The sequence below is a fragment of the Grus americana genome, chromosome 1 (assembly GCF_028858705.1).
Source record: "Grus americana isolate bGruAme1 chromosome 1, bGruAme1.mat, whole genome shotgun sequence".
Lineage (NCBI taxonomy): Eukaryota > Metazoa > Chordata > Aves > Gruiformes > Gruidae > Grus > Grus americana.
This window is the reverse complement of record NC_072852.1, coordinates 87,236,847-87,259,518: the sequence shown is the minus strand read 5'-3', so window position 1 is coordinate 87,259,518 and position 22,672 is coordinate 87,236,847. Positions and strand designations below refer to the sequence as shown.

Below are 22,672 nucleotides of genomic sequence, written 5' to 3'. Positions count from 1 at the left end.
GTGAGGGTTGGCCTTCTGTAACCTCCACCTCTCCTCATTTAAGAGAAGACAACCAATGAAGTAAATGATCCAACAAAAATGTGAATAAATGTCTACCCTCTTGTGAGGGCACGACTGAAGGGGCAGATGTTTTCCACAGCCATTAGAAAGCTTAGTAACCATTTGCAAGTACATTAGGTACATTTTCAAGCCTGACTTAGGCAGAATGTCACTTATTAACACTAACACTCTTCAGGATTGTTAAATGAAAAACCTGTACAACATTAATAATTTAGAATAAAAGCAGAGCTGAGAGAGAAAGAATAACTAAAGAGACCAATTGCCGCAGTTTATTTTGGAGGTGATAGCAAGGCAAAGAGTATTTGTTTCAATGAACTTTATTTAACTCCATATTACACAAGTGGGACCTGAATCCCCAAACTTCCCATCATCAACATAATGGAGAAGCACCACTGCACAGAAGGAAGGCAGAATTTTGGAGCCGGGAGACAGGCTAGATCAAGCCATTTCTCCCCCTGTGGTCAGAAATTCTTCCTCCTTCACACAACATGCTTCCCAGACCAGCAGGTTTACCCCAGGAATAAGAGAGACAAAGCTAGCTCTAAACACTCCCTCCTACTCCTCTCCCCAACAAAAGAGGCTGCTCAATGCCAGTAGTGGAATGGTTAAAGATAGGGAGTACATTAGGTTTTCAGTCTCTCAACCAGCCCACTAGATTAAGAAGTGGCCTGGTTACTCCCTCTCTCCTGAAAAAGATCCAGGAAAATCAAAGACCTAAAATGCTGAAGACTTACCTCCTTTCCTTCCCCCATCCCATAGCCTTGTTCTCTAAGCAGAGAGTAGGCAATGAACTCTGAGGGGGCTGAAGGAAAGCCAAGGAAAATCAGGGGCTACCTGAATCCCTGGGAATCTGGTGGCTACCCTGGTGCCCTCATTCATTCCCTTTGAGGTTCAGAGACCTGTTTGGAATAGTACACAGAGAGGGCCTCCCTTAAGGATTCGGAAGCAACCAGGGATACAGAACACACAGGAACTGCCATGAGGGTACACACCATTCCAGGGATGGCAAGACTTCCCCCAGCCAAGGCCCCAAGGGCTGGGGGAGCTGGGACGAGGCCCTGGCAGGGGGAAGAGAGCTCCTGCAGCAGTGCTGAGAGCTCACGGGACTTTACTTCTTCTTCCTCTCCTGGGAACAGCGAGGGCAGAACCTGGTAGAAAGGGAAGTAAAAAGCCAGCATTTAGGGCATGACATGAACCTCAAACATACAGTCCCAAAGGACCTTTTCCAAGGTCCCTGACAAAATCTTAATTCAAATTTTCCTCTTTAAGAGGTCTTCTAAGCGTCTACATATAGTACTCTCCCTTCTGCCACCCAGGACCTCCCCTTTCCAAAGACCAACAGGCCCTCCAGGTTGCTTGTTCACTCACCATTTTCCTCTTGGTTTTGTTGTCAGACCCACACAGGCAAAATGAAACCATTCAATGGAACACTGTCGGGATGAAGAGCAGTCAGTTAAAGAGCAGTTTTCTTCTGAAATCATTGCTTCTGGGCTACCGGAGTTTCCCCACATTTGATCACAAACTCCTAAATCCCTAGCAGATCAGGGAATGAAGACTCACATCCAACCGATACATTGTTAGCACAGAGAACTTCCTTTCTCCCTTGCTAAGTGTGGGGGCAAGAAAACAACCTGTCATTTTTAGGAAAACCCTGAAGAAAGAGGCGAGACACTCCTCTGCCCTTCCAAACTACTTGAGGTAAGCCGCCTTCTTGTCACTGCTTGCTGTATCAGACCCCGCCCAAGCAGGACAAGACTTTCCGTGGAAGACTCTCCCCACTCCCTTCTCCCCCATTTCCATCCAGTGCAGGCTCTTACATCTGGGTTGTCGCAGCCAATCATCTCCCCATAGGAGACCTGGTGGCAGAGGCAGTAAGTCGGCTCATTGGGGTCCACGGGCATATCCAATACATCCGAAGGGTGCACGTTTCCAAAGGTGACTGAAGGCATCCCATATTCTGTGCTACTGCAGGACAGCAATAAAGTAGGTCAGCAAAATAACTAGCTTCAAGTCTCTTCATGTCTAAGACAATGCTTGTTTGCCAGAGACAGCCACTTCTCTTTTTAAGCACATACACCAAATTCCACTGAAGTGACCTGCTTTCCCCTTCATGCCACACTCCCCTGAAAGAATTAAAAGGTCTCCCTCCTCTTGCTTCCCAAGAAAGGACAAGGACACACCATCTGGTTTGGGTGGGGATCAGATCCTTCACAGGGAAGTCTGGCTAGGCCTCCCTTGGTCTGATTTCAAGTGATGCTCCTCATTCCCACAAATCCCTTGAGCACTTACGTGCGGACAAGCTTCAATTTCTTTTGGGCAGTTTTTGGTGCCTCCTCATCAGAGTTCTTCCCTTTAGAACGAGCACGGGCAGCTTTCTTCTCTTTTTGGGCTCGGCCCTCTGGTAAGAAGAGAGAAAGGTGTTGCATCTGCCACCCCATCAAAACAGACACCTGATAGTAACAACCTCTCCAGCACTAAAATACACTACTTCAGAGGGTATATTGGCTTTGGGCCATGCACCCCATCTTAATTTTATCTAGTGGCCTCGAATATGCTCACACAAGAAGAGCCCAGGTCACCATCTTTTTACCTGTCCTTCAGATTCCAGCGTAACAGTCTGTGATCTGTACCACTCCAGTGCCTGCCTTCATCCCCACCACTTCCATAGTCACTTGGCTGCCTCCTGTATCAATCTGCAGCCCAGTGGTGGTACTCACTCTTCTTGCCCTTGCTGGAAGAACTGTCATAGTCACTCGACTCTATCTGCTTCTCCTTCAGGTCTGCTTCAAAGCGAGCGAGGTCTGTGTCCAGCCGCCGGATGTGCTTATCAACCTGCAAAGATGACAGTGATCAGGAGTTACCACAGAACAGAGCTGAGGAGGGCATGGGGCTTGCACTAAGAGCTGAGAAGCAAGAGTGGGTAGGGCCTAAAAAGAGAGATGAGGGCCTTCCAGGCTTGGGGTAGTACAGTCTTTCATACAATAAGCACTAGACACTTCCCTTCATACCATCTCGTAGGTCTGCATAGCCAGCTGAACCTTGTCATCTCCAAACTCCTTGCATTTCCCATAGGCCTCCTGAATTTGCTTGAGAAGCCCCAGTTTTTCCTCTGAAGACAAAGTCCGTGCATTGCTGATATACTCCGTGGCCAACTTATCGATCTCTGACTTGAGGTCTGAAACAAGTTTACCATTAAATACATAAATACACGTTCATACACACACACTACAGTGCCCTCCATTAAGAGAGACTGAAGGATCAGAGCAGTTGCAAGTTTCCTCCCCTGCCCTGAGATTCCCGTGATAAAGGCAAAGGAAAGAAACGCTGGGCAAGCTGCATACTTCCTGTTTCGTCAACAAAACCATCTCTAATCCTCACCTTCCGTCCTCTGATCAAGATCTCGCATGAGCTGGAAGTTTCTCTGCAATTCAAACGGCAGGTTCTCAATACCTGCAGGGAAAGAAGGATACATGGAGAGGTCAGGTTCCTGGCCATGATGCCAAGGCAGGGCCAAAGCTAACTTGACCGGCAACAACACATACACCGGTCCAGTAATTCCCAACACCCTTTCCTGGAGCACATTAGTGTGCCTCCATTCACTGTCAACTCTAAAGGAGAGAGACTACAAAAACTTCATATATTTAATCCAGGAGCATAGTTCTATAATACATACTAGTTAACAAAAAACTGCTGCCATGCAGAAAGGCCTACATTAAGAAAGCAGAAAAACAAAATTTGTAATGAAGTCAGTGATTATAATACAATGTATCCATCCAAGAACTCCATTAAGTAATGAAAAAAGTAGTACAACAGCTGGTAAATAATGCCCTTTAGTTATTTCTATACAAGGATGTCAAAATTAAAGTTGTTCAAATGCTAATTCGCTAAAAAGTGAGTACATCTTATTGCATCACTTTTACACATAGGGCACAGGACACACTTTGTGCAGAGCCAAAGAGCAAGCGTGAGACAGGATGGGGAGTAGCGAGCAGCAGTCTTAACCCTCTGTCACGTGTTCCTCGTTCTGCCTTCTGCACCATAATCTCAGTGTGGTCTGTCCAACACCTGGAATGATGCTATACATTGTGAATAATAAATGTTTGTAGGGCTCCAAATGAGCAATGTGAAGTTGATAGTCAATTAATTTTCAATGCACTACGCTACTCACCCCTAGGCATCACCAGATGCTCAACTGACAAATGTGATAAAAACAATTCTCATTTCTCCATGCTTGTCTAATCCAACTGAGATCTAGTGTCACTGCATTAACCTGAAGTCCAAGCTTGATTGTTGTCACCTTTATATCTAATAAAAAAAAAAAAAAACCTCTTGCAGGTTTAAAAAAAAAAAAAAAAGGTGGGGGGAAAAGCTCTTCAGAAACACAACATAAGCGTGCCTGCTTCCTGAACCCACTCTCCAACACAGAGAGTGTGTAAATGAAGGAATGTCTATCCATCATTAAAACTGTCTAATACATCAGTCCCAGCAGCAGTCTCTATTTTCACTGCTACATGTTTCTACAGCAGAGACATTTCCCTGAAAAGCAATCAGCTGTCAGGGAATGTCTGCATGCAAGAGGCATGGTCTAACAAGTATCACACATGGGACATGAAATTAATTCCTATAAGAAGTAAAAACAATTGTGGGCCTCACTGTGCTCAGAAGATGTTCCTTTAACTTATTTTTTCACACAAACAGAATACAGAAAGTTACATACAGAATGCTTACAAGTGATCAAGCTATTGCTTCAATAGATTTTTGTTGCTATTTTAAGTATCTGAGAAATGCTCAGACAGTAGGTGTCCTTAAGTACCCAGATACATAATCACATAGCACATACACATCGCCTGCCTGCATTCAAGGATAGTTAACAGTACAAAATTAAATTCTCAGAAAATTAGTAAGTGGCAAAAATAAGGCTGCCTGCAAATTCCTAAATTTGGTACTTCCACATTTGTCCAGCATGACAGACTTCACACAAGGTTCAAGTAGCCGACTACCAGATTACATCTCTATGGCTCAAAAAAGTATCTCAGAAGACAACAGGGACACAATGCTGAAAATTATTATTGCTTCAAAGGGAACTTATGGCAGGGATGAAATCCAGCTCGGGAATCTCAAAACCATGCTTTTTTCCTTCCTGTCATCCCCAGCCCCAACTCCAAACCTTTCGATCTATACAGCAAATGAAACGTGGGTCACACAGCAGCACGCTACTTTTCATTTCTCTCCAAAGCATCCCCTGCAGAAGACAAGACAGGTATCCTCTAGAGAAAAACAGTATCTGTTCTTGCACTGCACACAATATGGCAAATTTACACTGCGTTTATTAATCCTGGAAGATCACGACTTCTAAATTCTTGACTTTGTTGTTTTAAAAAAACATTAATGTAATTTCTTTTTCTCTTCTAAAAAGGAAAGTCAGTAAAAGCACAAATTCCACTAGGTACAGTCAGTTTTCCATCAGCAGGGCTAGAAACCTTTATATAGAGTGAGCACTCGAGCTGGCACAAAAACCAGTAAGATGCTACTCTCTGGGCAGAACAACCCCACACGAGGTTACGGCCACATTTCACAGCGATGTTCTTGCAGTGGGAGAAACTCGGGCAGGAGTTTGCTTCTGCTACAGAACCTGAAAGGGACTGTGCTCCAGTTTTCACAGCTGTTACTGTAAAAATCTGCCACCACCTGTCATTAACTGCAGCACATTCCCTCATCTGTAAAGCCTCTGTCTTCCCTTTGCCTCTATGTGCCTGGGCTCATCTTTTCAGCCCGTGCCATCTATCCGTCAGAAACTCCTCCCAGCACCTCTTCCCCTGACTGCCAGCCCCTCAGCCAGGCCAGGGGCTCCCCTGCCTCGTTACCTGCCTCCACGCGTGCAGGGCGCTCTGCTCCCGGCGGCTCTCGGCAGCGCAGAGAGAGGCGTTATCTGGCCCTGGCCTAGGAGATGCTCAGCACAGACACAGTTGGCGGATCATTTACCAGTCAAGCAATAATCTTCCAGAGGCTCGTTAGCTGGGCAGGGTTCCACGGGGACTGACAAGACAAACCCTTGTCATTTGAACTCCTTCCCTGCTAAAACCACAAAAATGATTTCCTAAAAGCCCAGAAAAATGTTTCACTCTGCAAATCTATTATTGGACCAACTTTCTGTAATTGCTTCATCAATAAATTGGGAGAAAACAAAACAAGTGACGGACAGTATAATCAGAACTGTTATAAAGATGCTTTATCTATTCAACTCAAAGTGGAAAGAAGCCAAGTACACCACTACAAATTATGATCCAGAGAGACTCTGGCAAGAACAAAGAGCATAACAAGATAAAGCTGCAGCTAAGCAAGTTTTAACTGAGCAACAAACTATTTGTACGGCATACAGTTTAATCTAACTATGGGGAAGTTTTTTACTATCCACAGCTTAACTCGAAAGCTCTTGTGTATCCTTAAACAAAAGTGATGCTCTGCATCACAGAATTTATCACAGTGGTCAGAACACTTGCTGAAATTGCTTGGCCTGTTCTGTGCCTCGCTATCAGACATCACCACTCTAACAGTCCCACTAAAAAAAAAAAAAAAATAAAAAAAAATCTAAGAGTTACATTTCCATTTCATCATTCCTACTAACAAAACACACTTTTCCTCAGTCTTTCTAAAAAACATTCATGATATTTATATAATTTCATTTCCTCCTGAATTTCTCCTTTTTCCTTTACAATTAACTTGCTCTTTCTTCTTCTTATAAGACAGACTTAAGCTTTTCATGACTAAATACTATATATTGTGAAATATCCAATTAAATCCCAGATTCTGAAATGGATCATAGTAAAGAAAAAACACTCTACAAGCATCCTTGATCACTAGAGATGAGGGCAGTGAAGGGCAGTCACTTTGTCCCAGATAGGCAACAATCTGACAGAAAAAAATAAAAGCGAGAGCCTGTTTCAACACAAATGGCATAGCAGCAAGAGGGGAAGAGGAGGATCATGAAGATGTACAGTGAAGAAAGTGCTAGCAAGGTGAGCAGCTTGGCCCAGAGTGTGGGCTGGCATTAATGCAACCATGTCCATCTGCACAGATGCACCCAGAGCCATGCACAGCCCCACTGTGCCCCACTCATTCCTGTCACAGTACGATTACCCTGAAAACCATCAGCACAGATGTCTGAGATTTTTCCACCCCTTCCTTTTCTTACCTTGTTCTCATTTCTTATTACACATAAAAGTCTCTCTACCTTACCCTATGGTCTTTCCTTTCCTTAATTCTTATAACTTCACTACCCCCACTCTTCTTTCATCTCTTTTATTCTCCTTTTTCCTTGTCACTCCTTCTCCCATTCCCTCTTCTCCCACCACATGCAGGCATCCATAGCCACGCTGTCTTGTCCCTTAAGAACCACATGCTCTCAGTCTCCAAAAGTCAGAATCCATCACCACTCTCCATCCCCTCCAATCATTTTTTTTTTATTTCTTTCATTTGAGAAACACATGTGGGGTATCAAGTGTAGGAAACTGACATTTAAACTTCAGCTACCTAACTCTGATGTTAACTTTGACATACTGTCGTGGTTTAGCCCCAGTTGCACCACACAGCTGCTTGCTCATCCCTTCCCGCCAAGGGGATGGGGAGGAGAATGGAAAAAAATGTCGTGGGTTGAGATAAAGACAGTTTAATAGGATAACAAGGGAAAAAAATACCCTCCCCCCAAAAAAAAACCCACCCAAAAAAGCAAGTGATACACAAATGCAATTGCTCACCACCTCCAGAAAAAAAACCACCCCGATGCCCAACCTGTTTCCAAGCAGCAATCCCACCTCCTGGCTACCTTCCCCAGTTATACATGGAGCATGAGGTTATACAGTAGGGAATATCCCTCCAGCTGGTCTGGGTCAGCTGTCCTGGCTGTGCTCTCCCAGCTTCTTGTGTGCCTGGTAGGGCGTGGGAAGCTGAAAAGTCCTTGACTTACTGTAAGCATCAGAACTACCCAGCAGCAACTAAACCCACCCGTGTATCACCAACATTATTCTCATCCTATTTTCTTCCTTTTCTCAGAAACTCCTGCTGTGTTGCCCCATACAATGTATTGCAGGAGTTCTGGAGCCTTGCCCTGTTCCAGTGCAGTCTGGATCAGTCCATAGCAAATGGTGGGGCTGTGTTTCCACCCCAGGGGCATTCAACTCCAGGGGTACTGGACGCCTCTCCAAGGGAAAGCAAACTGAGGCCTACACTCTACCACCAAAGGGATTGAGAAAAACGCATTTGTGATATTAGTTGTGCCATACTTGGCTGCCTTTGACTCCAGTTCATATTGAAGTTCTAGTACATCTGGCATGGCAGCACTCATTGGCAGCGTGACTTCATTCAGACCACAATAGTCTACTGTCAGTCTCCACTCTCCATTGGACTTTTGCACTGGCCATATGGGACTGTTAAAGGGTGAGCAGGTTCTGCTGATTGCTCCCTGGCTCTCCAGTTGATGAATCAGCTTATGGATGGGAATCTCGGTGCAATATTTCCACCAGTGCACTGTTGTGGTAGTGACTGGCACCTGTTGTTCTTCAACCCTCAGCAACTCCACAACAGAAGGGTCCTCCGAGAGACTGGGCAAAGTAGACAGCCATTTAACTTCCTCCGACTCCAAGGCAGCTATGCCAAAAGCCCACTGGTACCCTTTTGGGTGCCTGAAATACCCTCTCCTAAGGCAGTCTATGGCAAGGATGCATGGAGTCTCTGGGTCAGTCACAATGGGGTGCTTTTCCCAGTTAGACTCACTTCAGCCTCCAGTTCAGTCAGCTGTTGGGATCCCCCTGTCACTCCAGAAATATAGATGGGTTCTGCCCCTTCACAGCTTGATGGCATTAGGGTACACTGTGCACCAGTGTCCACTAGGGCCTTATACTCCTGGGGGTCTGACGTGCCAGGCCATCGGATCCACGCAGTCCAATAAACCCCGTTGTCCCTTTCCTCCACCTGGCTGGAGGCAGGGCCCCTCTAGTCCTGGTCATCGTATTCATTACTGATGAATGGGTTTGTGTGGCGCATGTGGATTCAAATCCCATCCTTGTTACTCGCTTCTTGTCAATACGAATTAGAAGCTCCTTCCATAAGATCAGAAGTAAGATCAGCCCTTCTGCTCTGTCTGGGGAACTGCCCACAGGAGACTGGAGTCACAATTTTCTGGAAGAATGCCCATTTGTGATTGCTTTCCCTTGCAACTCACATACTCATGACTGTAGAGTCATGGTGGGTTTTCCATCCCACCTCATCCTGTCCTATCTGTGGTCACACAGGTAAAACCACAGGGTGCCTCTACATCCTCCCTCTTGATCAGAGGAATGCTTACTCCTAATAGCTGAGATACTGGTCTGTACAGGTGAGGAGTAGGACATATCCTCTCTGAATTGCTGGAAATCCCAGGACAGTTTCTGCACAGCTGAGACGAGGGAGGGAGAGAGACTTTCTTTGTATTGCTGGATTTGGCTAGCCAATTTATCCACTGTTGGTGCCTCTTTGTCTTCCCAGTCCATCACTGCCAATGAACTGGTGTACAACAGTGCGTTACGTACAAACTTCTGCCACATGGGTTGGGTACATTGGACTTCATCTGGATCTGTGGGTACCTGCATATTGTCCAGGTCATAATAAACCATGACTCACATGGCTAATTCCCTCAAGTACTGGATACCTCCCTCCATGGTGGTCCACTTGCCTGGATGACATACATCATCTTCACAGAAGGGATACCTTTCCTTCACGCCTGACAGAAGTTGCCTCCAGAGGCTGAAGGCCTGTGTCTTTCTCCCAGTCACCTTGTCAATGCCCCTTCCCTCGACAGGGGTCCCAGCTGCTTGGCCTCCCTACCCTCTAATTCCAGGCTACTGGCCCCGTTATCCCAGCATCAGAGCAGCCAGGTGACAAGTTGCTCGCCTGAAATCTTTTCGCATATCTTGCAGCTCATTCAGGGACAGGGATTGGGTGATTACCTCTGGTTTTGCCTCTTCCTCCTGGTCTCCTGATGGTCCTGGTTCATTGGTCATCCCTTACTAAGCAAGCTGATTTTTTGTATTTCTTCTTCTGTATGGGGCGACTGATACCGGCAAAGGTTGGTTCTCTGGTTCAGCTGCAGTGCCTGTTGCCAGAGTTGGAGCAGCCGCAGTACACATAGCCAGGGTTGGAGTAGCCGCAGTGCTTATCATGGAGGCTGGAGTAGTGGCAGTGCCTCTCGTGGTGGTTGGAGTAGCCGCAGCACCTGTCACTGGGGTTAATCTCTGGGTGGTATTCTTAAATAGTAGTTTAACCTTAAACAAGACCTGAACTACATTCAGGAGACATAGCAATAGGAACATGCTGGTTTGAACATCCCAAGGATATTCAACATTCTCAAGAGCTGTTGTAATTAGCCTGGAGGGGAAGGGGAAGGTGAAGGAAGGTGTCTCCCCCACATATTGGCTCTCCGAGGAGAAAAAGAGAGAAGTGTAATTATTAATAGCTTCCAACAGATGGCTCCCGAAGTACGGAGATGATGGCAATGCTGAGATTAGTCTCGCGACCAACAGGTTTATCATATCACAAGTCAGTACTACAAAGTACGCCACAATAATAACCTTGACCCAGCACGCAGAGATGACAAACACCACAACGGGGAACACATACGGCAAGTCAGGTGTTACATAACACAGCTCTGTGAACACGCGCAACGACTGCGAGGGAGAATGAATCAACGCTGTGACCAGCGACTATTTACCTAATATAATGAACGCTTATAACAAATTTGTTCTAATGCGCTCTGGTCAGATCTGTCGTTATCTCAACCCGTTGTGCCCCACACTGGGTGCCAAAAAGGACTGTTGCGGTTTAACACCAGACAGTAACTAAGCACCACGCAGCTGCTCCCCCCCGCCACCCCCAAGGGGATGGGGAGGAGAATGGAAAAAAACCTCATGGATTGAGATAAAGACAGTTTAATAGGATAACAAAGAAGTAATAATAATAATAATGTGATGCACAAATGCAATTGCTCACCACCTCCAGAAAAAAAACCACCCCGATGCCCAACCTGTTTCCAAGCAGCAATCCCACCTCCTGGCTACCTTCCCCAGTTATACATGGAGCATGAGGTTATACAGTAGGGAATATCCCTCCAGCTGGTCTGGGTCAGCTGTCCTGGCTGTGCTCTCCCAGCTTCTTGTGCGCCTGGTAGGGCGTGGGAAGCTGAAAAGTCCTTGACTTACTGTAAGCACTACAACTACCCAGCAACAACTAAACCCACCCGTGTATCACCAACATTATTCTCATCCTAAATCCAAAATGCAGCACTCTACCAGCTACTAGAAAGAAAATTAACTATCTCAGCCAAAACCAGGACACATGCACACACACAGACCAAGCCAACACAACCTGATAACTTCCACTGTGCTTCATTCTCCCATAGCACATCATTTAACTGTGCCAAACAATGGGTTTGTATTGTGACAATGTCCAAATTCCTAAAAAGAGATCCACTGCACCAAGCACTATACAAATACACAGTGCCTCTCCTGAGACATCTGTTCACCTACCTTGTTCAGATGTATGCTTAGATTTATTAAAAAATGTGAAAATCCATTTTGAAACATAAACACAGTTGCTTTATTGAACAATACAGACTTCAGCACACTTTATAACACCACATTGCTGACAGTAATTAAAAAAAGTCCTGCTTGTGCCAGGGACTGCCACAATGAGAGGGTAAGTTCTTTGCCCCCTGAGATAGGAAATTGGCTGGGATCTTGCAGGGGAAGCACATAGGAGTTTTTGGTGCTCCATGACTCTCAGAATTTCATAGCATTTGGAGTGTACTGCAGGGCGACTGGCTTACAGCAATCTTCAGAAGCTTCCTTGCTTCCTCATTAAGGGAAAGGATGTCTTGTATATCCCTCCATCCCTCCTTTTAGAGAGTATAACTCTTTTAAAGTGCTGCTTCCACTGTCCTGTGTTCTCAGCTAATTATGTATCTTCCTATGCAGTTTACTGAAATTGGTGCATGAGCATGATATATAACTTCCTCTCTATTCATATATGGCTCAAATCTACTGCAATACATGCATCCTAACCTGTAACATTACCCTCACAACACCCCTCTGTAAGGGATAGTACTATCTACATTTTTACAAATGGGGTACTCAGTTGCATGGGGGACTGACTTGCCCATGGGCAACCAGGAATTTGGGCCAGTGCATTGCACACTAGTCCATCCAGGCGCATCTAAGTCAGATACAGTCTAAAGAAACAGGTCTTGGTCAGCAAGGACGGTCAATGAAACAGCCACAGAAACCTAATACTCCCCCAAAAAGTGTACTCTCTTCTTGAGGAGAGGGGGGCTCTTTTTGTCTGTTTCTTACTACATTAGTTCAATATTACAGCATCCAAAGGCAAGATACGAGGCAACGTTGCTAACTGTCAGAAAAGGGATCTTTACTGCTGTGTTAAAGATCAACTTTGATTTCAGAAGCTTGGAGGACTTGGAAGGCTGACATGTCAAATGAGACTCACAGCACTCCAGCCGTTTCCAGCCTGTCACAGATCTCCAAAGGCAGGGACCACCACCAAAGAGATCACAGGGCTGTTTGCCAAAATGGTCACATCAGATTTGCTGATGGGTAAGTGAAGAAATGCAGAGAAAACACAGTATGCTTTGTCTTTTAAAGCCATCTTGTATCAGCTCTGATAAATACCAGTCAACAACAAAATCAATTCTAAATAAACTAGTCATTAACAATAATAAATGTATTAGCTTAGTGTGGGCTGTGCCAGTAGCTTTCACACAGAAATAAATGATGCCTATGAATCACCAAATCCTCTCCCCTGCATGAGATCTTTTGTAATTTTCCATAGATCATGTGTGCTGCATCACAGATGCAACTAATCCAATGTCTTGGTAAGGTGAAAGGCATCTTTCACTACACTAAAAGTGTTGAATATAGACGTGATTTATTTTGAGATTTGCATGTCAGAAGTATGATGTGAGAAACTATAGAGGTAACAGAAGGGTATGGCTACATGAACATTGGGGAAGGGATAAGAATAATGACAGTATGTAAAGTGAGAGATAAAAGAACTGCTGGGGAATTTGGAATGCAGCCAGGTAGTAACAGGACTGGGAAGGAATCAAGGGCTAGCCTACAGCAAGTTCTGACATCACACCCAACCCTCTAAGAGCATTAAGATAACAATACACATCATACCTTCATTTGATGAAGCTACACAGAGGAAAATCTAGACAGATGTAGCTATTCTGAAAGAATAATCCTATTTTACTGGGTTAGCTAATGTTATCAAGGAATGAAACGACATTCCCATGTCAGTTGTTGGAGAAAGATGATGACTTCAAAAGAACGTATGTTGCTCCTGTTGCTCTGTGCTTACACTGGCATAAGTTTTCTAGTATCAGCCCTGAGGAGAAGGACTTGGGGGTATTGACCGATGAGAAGCTCAACACGAGCTGGCAGTGTGCACTTGCAGCCCAGAAAGCCAACTGTGTCCTGGGCTGCATCAAAAGAGGTGTGACCAGCAGGTCGAGGGAGGTGATTCTGCCCCTCTACTCCGCTCTGGTGAGACCCCACCTGGAGTACTGCATCCAGCTCTGGGGGCCCCAGTACAAGAAAGACATGGAGCTGTTGGAGTGAGTCCAGAGGAGGGCCATGAAGCTGATCAGAGGGCTGGAGCACCTCTCCTGTGAGGACAGGCTGAGAGAGTTGGGATTGTTCAGCCTGGAGAAAAGAAGGCTCCGGGGAGATCTAATTGTGGCCTTCCAGTACCTGAAGGGGCCTACAGGAAAGATGGTGAGGGACTGTTTATCAGGGAGTGTAGTGACAGGACAAGGGGTAATGGGTTTAAGCTGAAGGAAGGTTGATTTAGATTAGATGTTAGGAAGAAATTCTTTACTGTTAGAGTGGTGAGGCACTGGAACAGGTTGCCCAGAGAGGTGGTGGAGGCCCCATCCCTGGAAGTGTTCAAGGCCAGGTTGGATGAGGCTTTGGGCAACGGGGTCTAGTGGAGGGTGTCCCTGCCCACAGCAGGGGGGGTTGGAACCAGATGATCTTTGAGGTCCCTTCCAACCCAAACCATTCTATGATTCTGTGATTGACAAGCCCTGAATTGGTACCATTCTATGTGCCTGTTGACACATGCAAATAGAAGGAGAGCAAAGGAAACTTGATGTCTCCCTAATCAGTATAAAAAAAGGGGAAAAACTCAGAAGAAAATGACTACACAGTACCATGTTAACTTACCAGCTGAGGACTCATCATCTAAGTCTGCTGTCTCCATCACCCTCTTCACTGAGGCAGATATGTCCTAGTGTCTGCTTCTGGAACAGGTCCTGACTGGTGGCCTCCAAGACTCCAAGAATGAATATCCAACAGCCATCTGAGTAGACAGGTCAGCAACATCCTTCTACCTCTCAAGCTCACCAAGGTTACTAGCCCTCTGCTGATGACTCTCCCAAGCATTTAGATCTAATTTAGGCCGAATGCTGGCAAAATCAAGTTCCTCAGAGGTTTGGGGTAGGGGAAGATGGAAACATTTTTTTATTGTTTTGTTACCATTCCTTTCCAACATTTTATCCTGACATTTGTTCAGTAACAGACCAGTTCAACCATATGGAAATTTGAACTTCCTTCCAGTCTGGCACACACTTCCCAGCTGGAACAATGTGTGCTCCCCATTTAGCAAGGCAAAGCAACAGCCTCATCAGCCCAGGCAGGAACACATGTGGTGGACACTGATGGCTGGAACCAGCAGGGAAGGTGCTGTTTGACTACTTCAGAAAGCATATGCACAAACACGGCCCTTCCATTCTCTTCAGCTATCTGATGCAGATATGACCTCAGCAGTAGAGCACAGGTAGGTGAGCAGAGAGGTCATTTCATAATAAATTCAGGTGCCAAACAGTTGATGTACATGCCTTGCACACAACTTGTGTGTTGTCACTAAATATACTTACTTTATTCTGATACCCAGTAGGTGGGCAAACAGGGAAGCACTGATGGTAGAAAATACATGTGGTTGCACACCAGTTCCATTAGTATAAAGATAATCCCTACACTCATGGCACATTCACATAGAAACAGAGACTTGTAGAAAACTATTTGGGACTGTTTTCTGAAGATGTGTACTTCAATGATGCTGATTACAAAGAAGCTCTGCGATCCTCTTGAAAATTCCATACATGAAGAAAACTCAGCATTTGCATCTCATCTTCTGGAAAATCTGTATTAGTCACCCTTCCTTTCTCCCCCTCAAAGCCTCCACTACAGTATTTCTAACCCAGTACAAGAGCAAATACTGAGTCAAGCACAGTAACTCAAGTTCAAGCAAGCACAAACTCCTCTAATGAATCTTCATGCACATTCAGTTTTCTCATCACAAAACACTGTTTTCTCCATTCCTGCCTACATCTCTAACTCCTTTGCACGCGTAGTTCTTCCCTTACTAAAGCTGCACTGCTTTCTTGGTGTGAGGGAAAGCACTTCAGTATCTTGCTTTCTCCCCTCAGAAACAGGCATAAAATGGTTGAGAGACCAGGAGGAGGACAGTATTTGAAGAAATGGAAATCTTTTCATGCTTATCTTCAGCCACTGAAGAGAACTGAGGAAAGAGCCATGCTCAAAAACACTCATGAAGAAGAGAAATGGAACAAGAAACATTCCTCTTCCCCTTCCCTGAATCCTTTGGCTCGGTACAGTCATTGAAGGGGCAGCTTCAGTAGGAGGAAGGAAGGAAGGAAGGTGATCAGAGTAGACAAGATACAGAGTTCCTCTGTCAGGATGTTTAGCACAGAAGGAATGTGCATATTTTTCTGCTGCAAAAACATCTGCTAGGAGCATAACACATTTCAGACAGATATATTTTGCAATGAACAGCTTAGAGCAAAGGCATGCCTAATCCTAGGTCTAAACCCAGTTTCAAATTACAGAAAGGACTTGAAAGCTACTGAAATACCAGACCTAAGAAACTGCCAGACACCTTTTACCGAGAGAACTGTTGTTAGGTTGGCTATTCTACAAAAATCTCCTGAAAAAGAACTTTAGATGTCCAAAGTAGAGAACTCAAAATTTATTAATTGAAACAACTGAGGCTGCATGCATAGCTTTGTCAGACCGCTCGTGCATTTAACATAGTTTTTAATTACCTAACTGCATGACATTTTCATACAAGACATTTCTCACTCTCAGTAACTGAGCAGTGATTCAAAGTTTTATTTTATTCTCTTTGCTCAATACAGAGTCACACATACACAACCCAAACCTCAATCTGAAAACTGGTAATCAGCTTTTCAAGGTGCTCATTTTGGTGGCATTAGAATGCTTTTTTCACAACACTGCTGTGGAGTAGCCCACTTCCCTTACCAATAAAATGAAGGTCAAGGGATTCACTGATGCAAAGAGATTAAAGCCAAGAAAGCCAGCTAATTACAAACCCACCTCTTAGAATGTCTAAAAATGCTACATAGCCTGACTTTTCAGAATTATCTGTTTAAAGGTGACTTCAGTTGCAGCTATGAGCATTCTGCACATCTGCTCCTCTGACTACAACTTTTTACTCATAATCTGAGGGAAACACAATCTATGCATGGAAAACCTGTAAAAAGCATGACCCCCAAAATAAATACAAACACCAAACTTCCCTTTGTCAGACTGCTATTCAACTGCCTCAAAATGCACGAGGCCACCTTTTCACTTCCTACAATCTTCACTTAATTCATTATACACCTTCCTTTTTTCAAGGATTTGAAGAGGTCCTACAAACAACTGCCCTCATTCATCACACACTCCTCATTCATTCCCTGAGCAGATTCAGCCACTAAACCATACAAAAGAGAAACTGTGGGAGGAAAAAAAAAAAATCAACTGAAAACTGTGTCTACATTAGCACTATAATACTGAAATAATTCAATTGCAAGAACTAAATGTAAATATTAGATATTTTTGAAAGAGCTGACCAAAGGTTTTGGACTATTTGTTTGTATCAATTTTCAGGAAGTTTTGGAACATTAGTGAACTACTTTAAAATTGAACTGCATGTTTTTAAAATACTGAAATGATTAAAAAAAAAGGGAGGGGAGAAGCGAGTGGGAAACTGAACACTCTCAGGCAGGCATGAAAAGAAATGAAACCGCTGATCTGAGATCATCTCAAAGAATTAAATGAAGGTGAAAATACAGATTAAGTGTTAAACCAAACTTGCTTGATTGGACCTTTTTTGGTTAGAATATACATTTCATTAGTGAAAATAATTTTTTGAAGTGATTAAACAGCAACTCACATTAAATACTCAATATAGTATCAGAAAGCATCTTGCATAACAAGCTAGAATACAAAAAACCTCAAACATGAGATAGATTAAAAGTACTTTAAATGGCTACATAAGGCTTTAGAATGCATTACAGAGAACTATCAGCAGCGGCTGCACCACTCATGTAAATCATGCAGGAAGCAGTTCTTGATCCAAAAAAAGAAAAGTTGGTCACTTGGAAGTAAGATACAGATTGGAAGAACAAGAATGGAAGGAACAGACCACTGGGACAGCAAGAGACAGCCCGAATGCAAACAGATACTTTCCATCAACTCTTACGGAGAATAATAAATTTAGGAATGAGCAATGTAAGTGATGGATAAAGGATGCTGGACCGTATTTCTAAGAAAGACTATATCATATCAACGTCACAGTAGATAGTTAACTGAACATGAGCTCCCAGCTGAAATGCAATGGCAAACATGGATAAGGGTATACCCAACAGAAGAACAATAACCTTACTTCTTTAATTAGTACTGTGAAGAACACTGATTACTAAAAGACTGCATGCATTTTCAGAGAGTCAGAAGTTCAAGTAAGATGTCAAAAGAGTAGAGCAGGCTTGGAGAAGAACAATACGGCTAATCAGAAAACTGAAAAATCTGTTATCACAAGCAATTTTTTTTTTTTTTTTGCTATGTTACCAGAAAGAAGGTTAAGACTTAATCAATTGCAATCTACACAGGGAAGAAATTTTTAATAAGGGGACACTTCAACATAACAGGTAAAACATTTTATAAGTGCAATGACTAAATACTGGAACTGTGAAAATTAGCTACAGACAAATGTCACAAAACCAGGACAGGAAAGTCTATCAGCAAACTAACTTACTGATGACTGAGATGGATGCTCTTTGATATGATGTGCTTTTATGAAAGAAACTCTAGATTAAGCACAGCAACTGTCTTACAATTAGCTAACAAAGGGAAGTAATGTTGCATATACTATACGGGACACCAGACAAAATCAAAAAAGGCCTTATGAGCTGTAGGAGTACACAAAAAAGGCTAAACCATTGCAGTCAAAGTTGCTTTGTTCTTCCTAACATCTTTGTAGCCAGATTTTTTGAAGTATTTTTAAGTTGTGCATGTTACTATTATTTAAGCAAGACACCTTAAAAATGACAGTCTACACCACTGTATTAATGTTCGCTTTCAACAAGACGAGAATCTCTAATTCAATTGCAGGACCACACATCTCAGCTGAGAAAGAAAGTAAGAGTTTCTAATTTTCTGTGCAAGTTTGTACTACAGGGGAACACAGGAATTTTCAGGGGGGGTCATCAATTTTAGCTGACAGTGACAATGAGATCCAGAATGTTTGGCTTTGGTGGGAGCACTCTTGAACCACCAAGCCTTTCTACAGCTTCTTTTCTCTTTGACTTGGTACCTACCATACCTCTCCACACTCGGTGCTGCATCTTTCTCATCTCTGCCTATCAGCTGCAAACACAGTCTTTCACTCCTTTATCTTCACGCTGCAGCTCTTTCTCAAAATACATTTGTGCTCTCCCAGTAGAAAAACCCTGCATCCTCCCCACACATTTACTCCTTGTCCATCTGCTTCTTTCTCCTCTTGTCTAGCCCCTGTCTTCTCAACTCCTGGCCAACTTTGCTGAAGAGTCTCAGTCAACTGTAGCCTTCCACAACAGAATGAGAAGAGCAGAACATCATCTTTGCTCAGCAATCCTTGCTCCTCTATAACAATCTGCCTCCCCATCCAACTCTTCTTCCTGGCTTTTGCATCCTCCTTCCTCACAGCTCCTAGATCAATATACTTGCCTGTTCACTTTGAGCTTCTTTTCAGCCTTCGCAGCAAATCATCATTATGGTTCTTGAACTTCTTAATTCAATTCACAAGATGTTTCCTAATGACAAAAGGAGCACTGCAGCCACAAGGAATGAGACCCTTTGTCTCTACGTCGACACTGTATCTACTCTGTGCTAGAGGAAACTGAGTGTAACAAAACTTCTGAAGAACCAAGCTCCAGTGCTACCAAGCAGATGCAAACAGATGGCAAGAGATTTAACTTGGCCAGGTATAGTGAAGTAAAAGACACACTGCCAGTACTACCATGCTTAAAACACACCAACCCATCAACATGCTCCCCCGTTTCTAGTGCTGACACCGGATCAAAAGGAAAACATGAAAACAGCATTCACCAAAGAACAGGTTACCAAATCTTAACCCAGAAATATGTTCCTTCAAAAGCTACTCCTTTGATTAGTCTACTGACTATTTTAGGAATGCAGGGGAGAAAAACCCACATATTCAAAGTCTTATCCCCCAAAGGTCTGAGTCTGAAAAAGTTATAAGCACCTAAAAGTAGGATGATATCATAAGAGGGCTCAGATAACGCTACCAACTCCATTAGTATTTACAGAGTTCTTCTTCCACCAGCAAAGCAGGACTGCACTTTTTAAAATGACAGTGAAGGAAGCTACCGAAGCTACCTCCCTAATACAAAAGTTATCGTTGGTTGATTTCACCAGCCCTGCAGTTTATCCCGGGAAAGCCACTGACAGCCATGCTGCCGCTCCCGAAAGACAGCTGGAGCAGCACCGAGCTCCTTCCTCCGGGATCAAACCAAGCACTCACGGACCGCAGCGGGGCCGGGCTCCCGCAGGAGCCGCAGCCGAGCCCTGCCCCGCGGCGGCGAAGCAGCCCATACCGGCGCTCCGGGCGGGCCACCCAAGCCGCTGCCACAGTTTCTAAGCAGCCCCAAGACGCCTCTACGCGTCGGGCAGCGGGCGGCGGACAGGGCCTCTCCTCACGGCCCCCAGGACCGGGCAGCGGCGGGGCCCTCACGGCCGGGCCGGGGACAGCCGGGCAACGCTGCCGCCCGAGAGGGTCGGAGCAGGCCGCGGGCTCCCCGGGGACCGGTCAGCCCCCCGGCAGAGCTCGGCCCCGCGGGGCCCCGCCCCGAGCCGCGGTCTGTCCGTGACCGGGCGGCCCCAGCCGCGGCCCTCGGCCCCGCCCCCGGCGGCTCTTACTATCCAGGTAGTGCTCCAGGTACATCCCCGCCGCCATCTTGGGCCCTGCACACACGGGCGCTTCCGGCGGGAGCCGGACGCCGGCGCCCCCCTCCCCCCCCGGAAGCAGCGCTGCCCGGCTGCGGAAGCCGCATCCGTCCGCCTTCCCGCGCGCTTCCGCTCGTGCCGACATTTTGGGCTCTGTGGGGCTGCCCTCGTCCCCAGAGGCGAGGAAGGACGGCGGGCGGGGTCGCCACACGGCTTTTGGGGGTCCTCCAGCAGCACCAGCCCCAGGGCCCCGCCGGGGGTGGCGGAGGGAGCGTGCCCTGCGGGGTCAGTCGGGGCCGCTCCGCTGCTGGGTCCGGGGGGGAGGCAGCGGGCAGGGGCAGGCCCGGGGCTGCCTTGATCCGATTCCCCTGAGCAGTGGGAGGGTAAATACCTGCTGCCTTCATCGCCGCGCCCAAAGAAACGGGCTTCGTCTTTTGGAGGCTATGGAGGTCTCTCCTGGCTTCGAATAATTGGCAATAGCCTGGCTGGGCACTCCCTCTGGGTAATCTGGGTGAGGAAGTGCTGTTAGTTTGTTACGGCACCATCTCGTTCCATTCACCGTTTAATTTACTAGTGATCAGTAGCTACTGCTATGTTATCAACAGAGACTGTCTTTGCTGTAAAATGACTGTGGTACAAACTTAACATACCTAACAAACAAAAAAAGCAATGAAATAAATGTGACCATGCTGTCTTTTTCTCCGTCTTGCCAGACCTGCTTTCATGACTACGCACCACGTGTCACCTCTAGGTTAGAGGCCTTCTCACTACAGCATTCAGGAATCTTTCCCCAGTCTGTCCTTTGCCAGTGATTACATGTGACACGGTATGGTACTGTGCTTGTAGCTCAAGAGGGTGAGGCCACACATGCAATTATGAAAGAACTAAGACAAAATTACCTTATTTCTTTTGGTCCTTAGAGTCTACAGTATTTGGGATTTTTGTTTCAAGAGGTCAGAGTTAATTTAGCATTCTATACTGTTCAGGAGCCACTGGGTTTGTTTGGCAAATGTTACGCTTCATCTGCCTTTCTCCTGCCCGCTCACCTATGTCGTTCTGTTTTTTCCTGATACACTGTATAATGACAGTCATTGCTCACAACTGCTTGCTGCTAGATTCTGGCCATGAGAAGTGACCAGACTTGTTTCTTCTCTTTCTTTCCAAAGATCTCTCAAGGCATCATACCTTTATTTATAAGGATATACCAGGATTAAGTCTTCCAGCAGCCTGCAATGCAAGCCTGAGAGGCTGTTACAAAGTGAATTGCAGCAGGCTGAATTATCAAATGTCTTGCTGTTATACTATGTGGCTAATTCAGAGATCAACTGTACTCTGAAGGTGCAGTGTTTTCCAGTCCTATTTCTATAGTCCTTTGAATTATCTATGACATTTTTAATTATTTAAAACACATTTCTTATTCTTTTCAGTTCCCATGTGAAGCAGCTGGCTTCAGTTAGCTGAACATTACTGTTAAGCCTCACTTTGTTTTAAAAGTACTTCAAAATTCTTGTATAAATTGCCTTACACTCCTAATTAAGGACAATGATGTGTCTGTTACATTAAAAGAAAAAAAAGAAAATCTGCTCCCTATACCCTGTCACAGTACTAAACCAGACTCCCCCAAATGCATCCTGCTTGGAGGTACCAGGCTGAATGGAGCTGATGTTAAGAAACAGGCGTGCTTAGATGTTGCCAGTTTGGTTAAGAGACTGCCTGGGGATGCCAGGTCTCTTACCCTCCAAGCCAAGGCTAGGGAGATGTCAAAATACTAGACCACTGAAATGGAAAGACAAGCTCCCTCTGGCCTCGTTGCCACTGCTGATACAAAAGACAGGGAAAAGGAGACGCTTGCCTAAAATCTGAATGGTAAATCTTAGTGAAGTGTGCAAATGTATATTTAATTTCATTAACTGCCACTGTGAAGTTGGAAAACAAGGGGGAGAGGCAGTTTTGTATACCTGTGTGGTTTCATGTCAGTGAAAGTTCTTCAAATCCAGCAAAAACTAGTTCCTGAGCTCTGAATCTAGAGAAGCTTGCTATTTTTGCTTTCTTTAGAAAGCTGAGGCAGAGGTTCATGGAGAAGTGCATCGCTCAGGGTTCCAGAAGCATCCTCACCTGCAGATGGAGTGTTACCACAGTAGTTATTTGGTGAGAGGTGTGATATTTTTTTAGAGTGAATACTTCTGCAAGTGAAAGTCCTAGCATGGGCACAGATGATTTCAAAGGACGATGCTTCCCCGATGGAATATGCTCTAGACGTA

At 45.0% G+C, this 22,672-nt stretch overlaps 1 protein-coding gene across 6 annotated transcripts; it reads right to left on the bottom strand.

Moving 5' to 3' along the window:
• Positions 1–361: 361 nt before the first annotated feature.
• Positions 362–20,571, bottom strand: ING4 (inhibitor of growth family member 4). Of its 6 annotated transcripts, none has more exons than XR_008575320.1 (9): positions 20,385–20,571; positions 3,439–3,510; positions 3,069–3,235; positions 2,778–2,892; positions 2,350–2,458; positions 1,878–2,025; positions 1,429–1,490; positions 1,053–1,208; positions 362–959 (listed from the first exon to the last, which is right to left on the bottom strand). XR_008575320.1 is itself a non-coding variant. In XM_054812391.1 (9 exons), the coding sequence occupies exons 2-9, from the start codon at positions 14,362–14,364 to the stop codon at positions 1,169–1,171; spliced, it is 750 nt and encodes a 249-aa protein (XP_054668366.1). In that variant the 5' UTR covers positions 14,365–14,463; positions 19,173–19,258; the 3' UTR covers positions 362–1,168. The 6 variants fall into 6 exon arrangements, 5 of the variants coding, with proteins under 5 accessions (XP_054668366.1, XP_054668363.1, XP_054668372.1 ...); XM_054812391.1 differs by lacking the exon at positions 20,385–20,571 and adding exons at positions 14,328–14,463; positions 19,173–19,258 and having other exon boundaries at positions 362–1,208; XM_054812388.1 differs by having other exon boundaries at positions 362–1,208.
• Between the last annotated feature and the right edge of the window lie 2,101 nt (positions 20,572–22,672).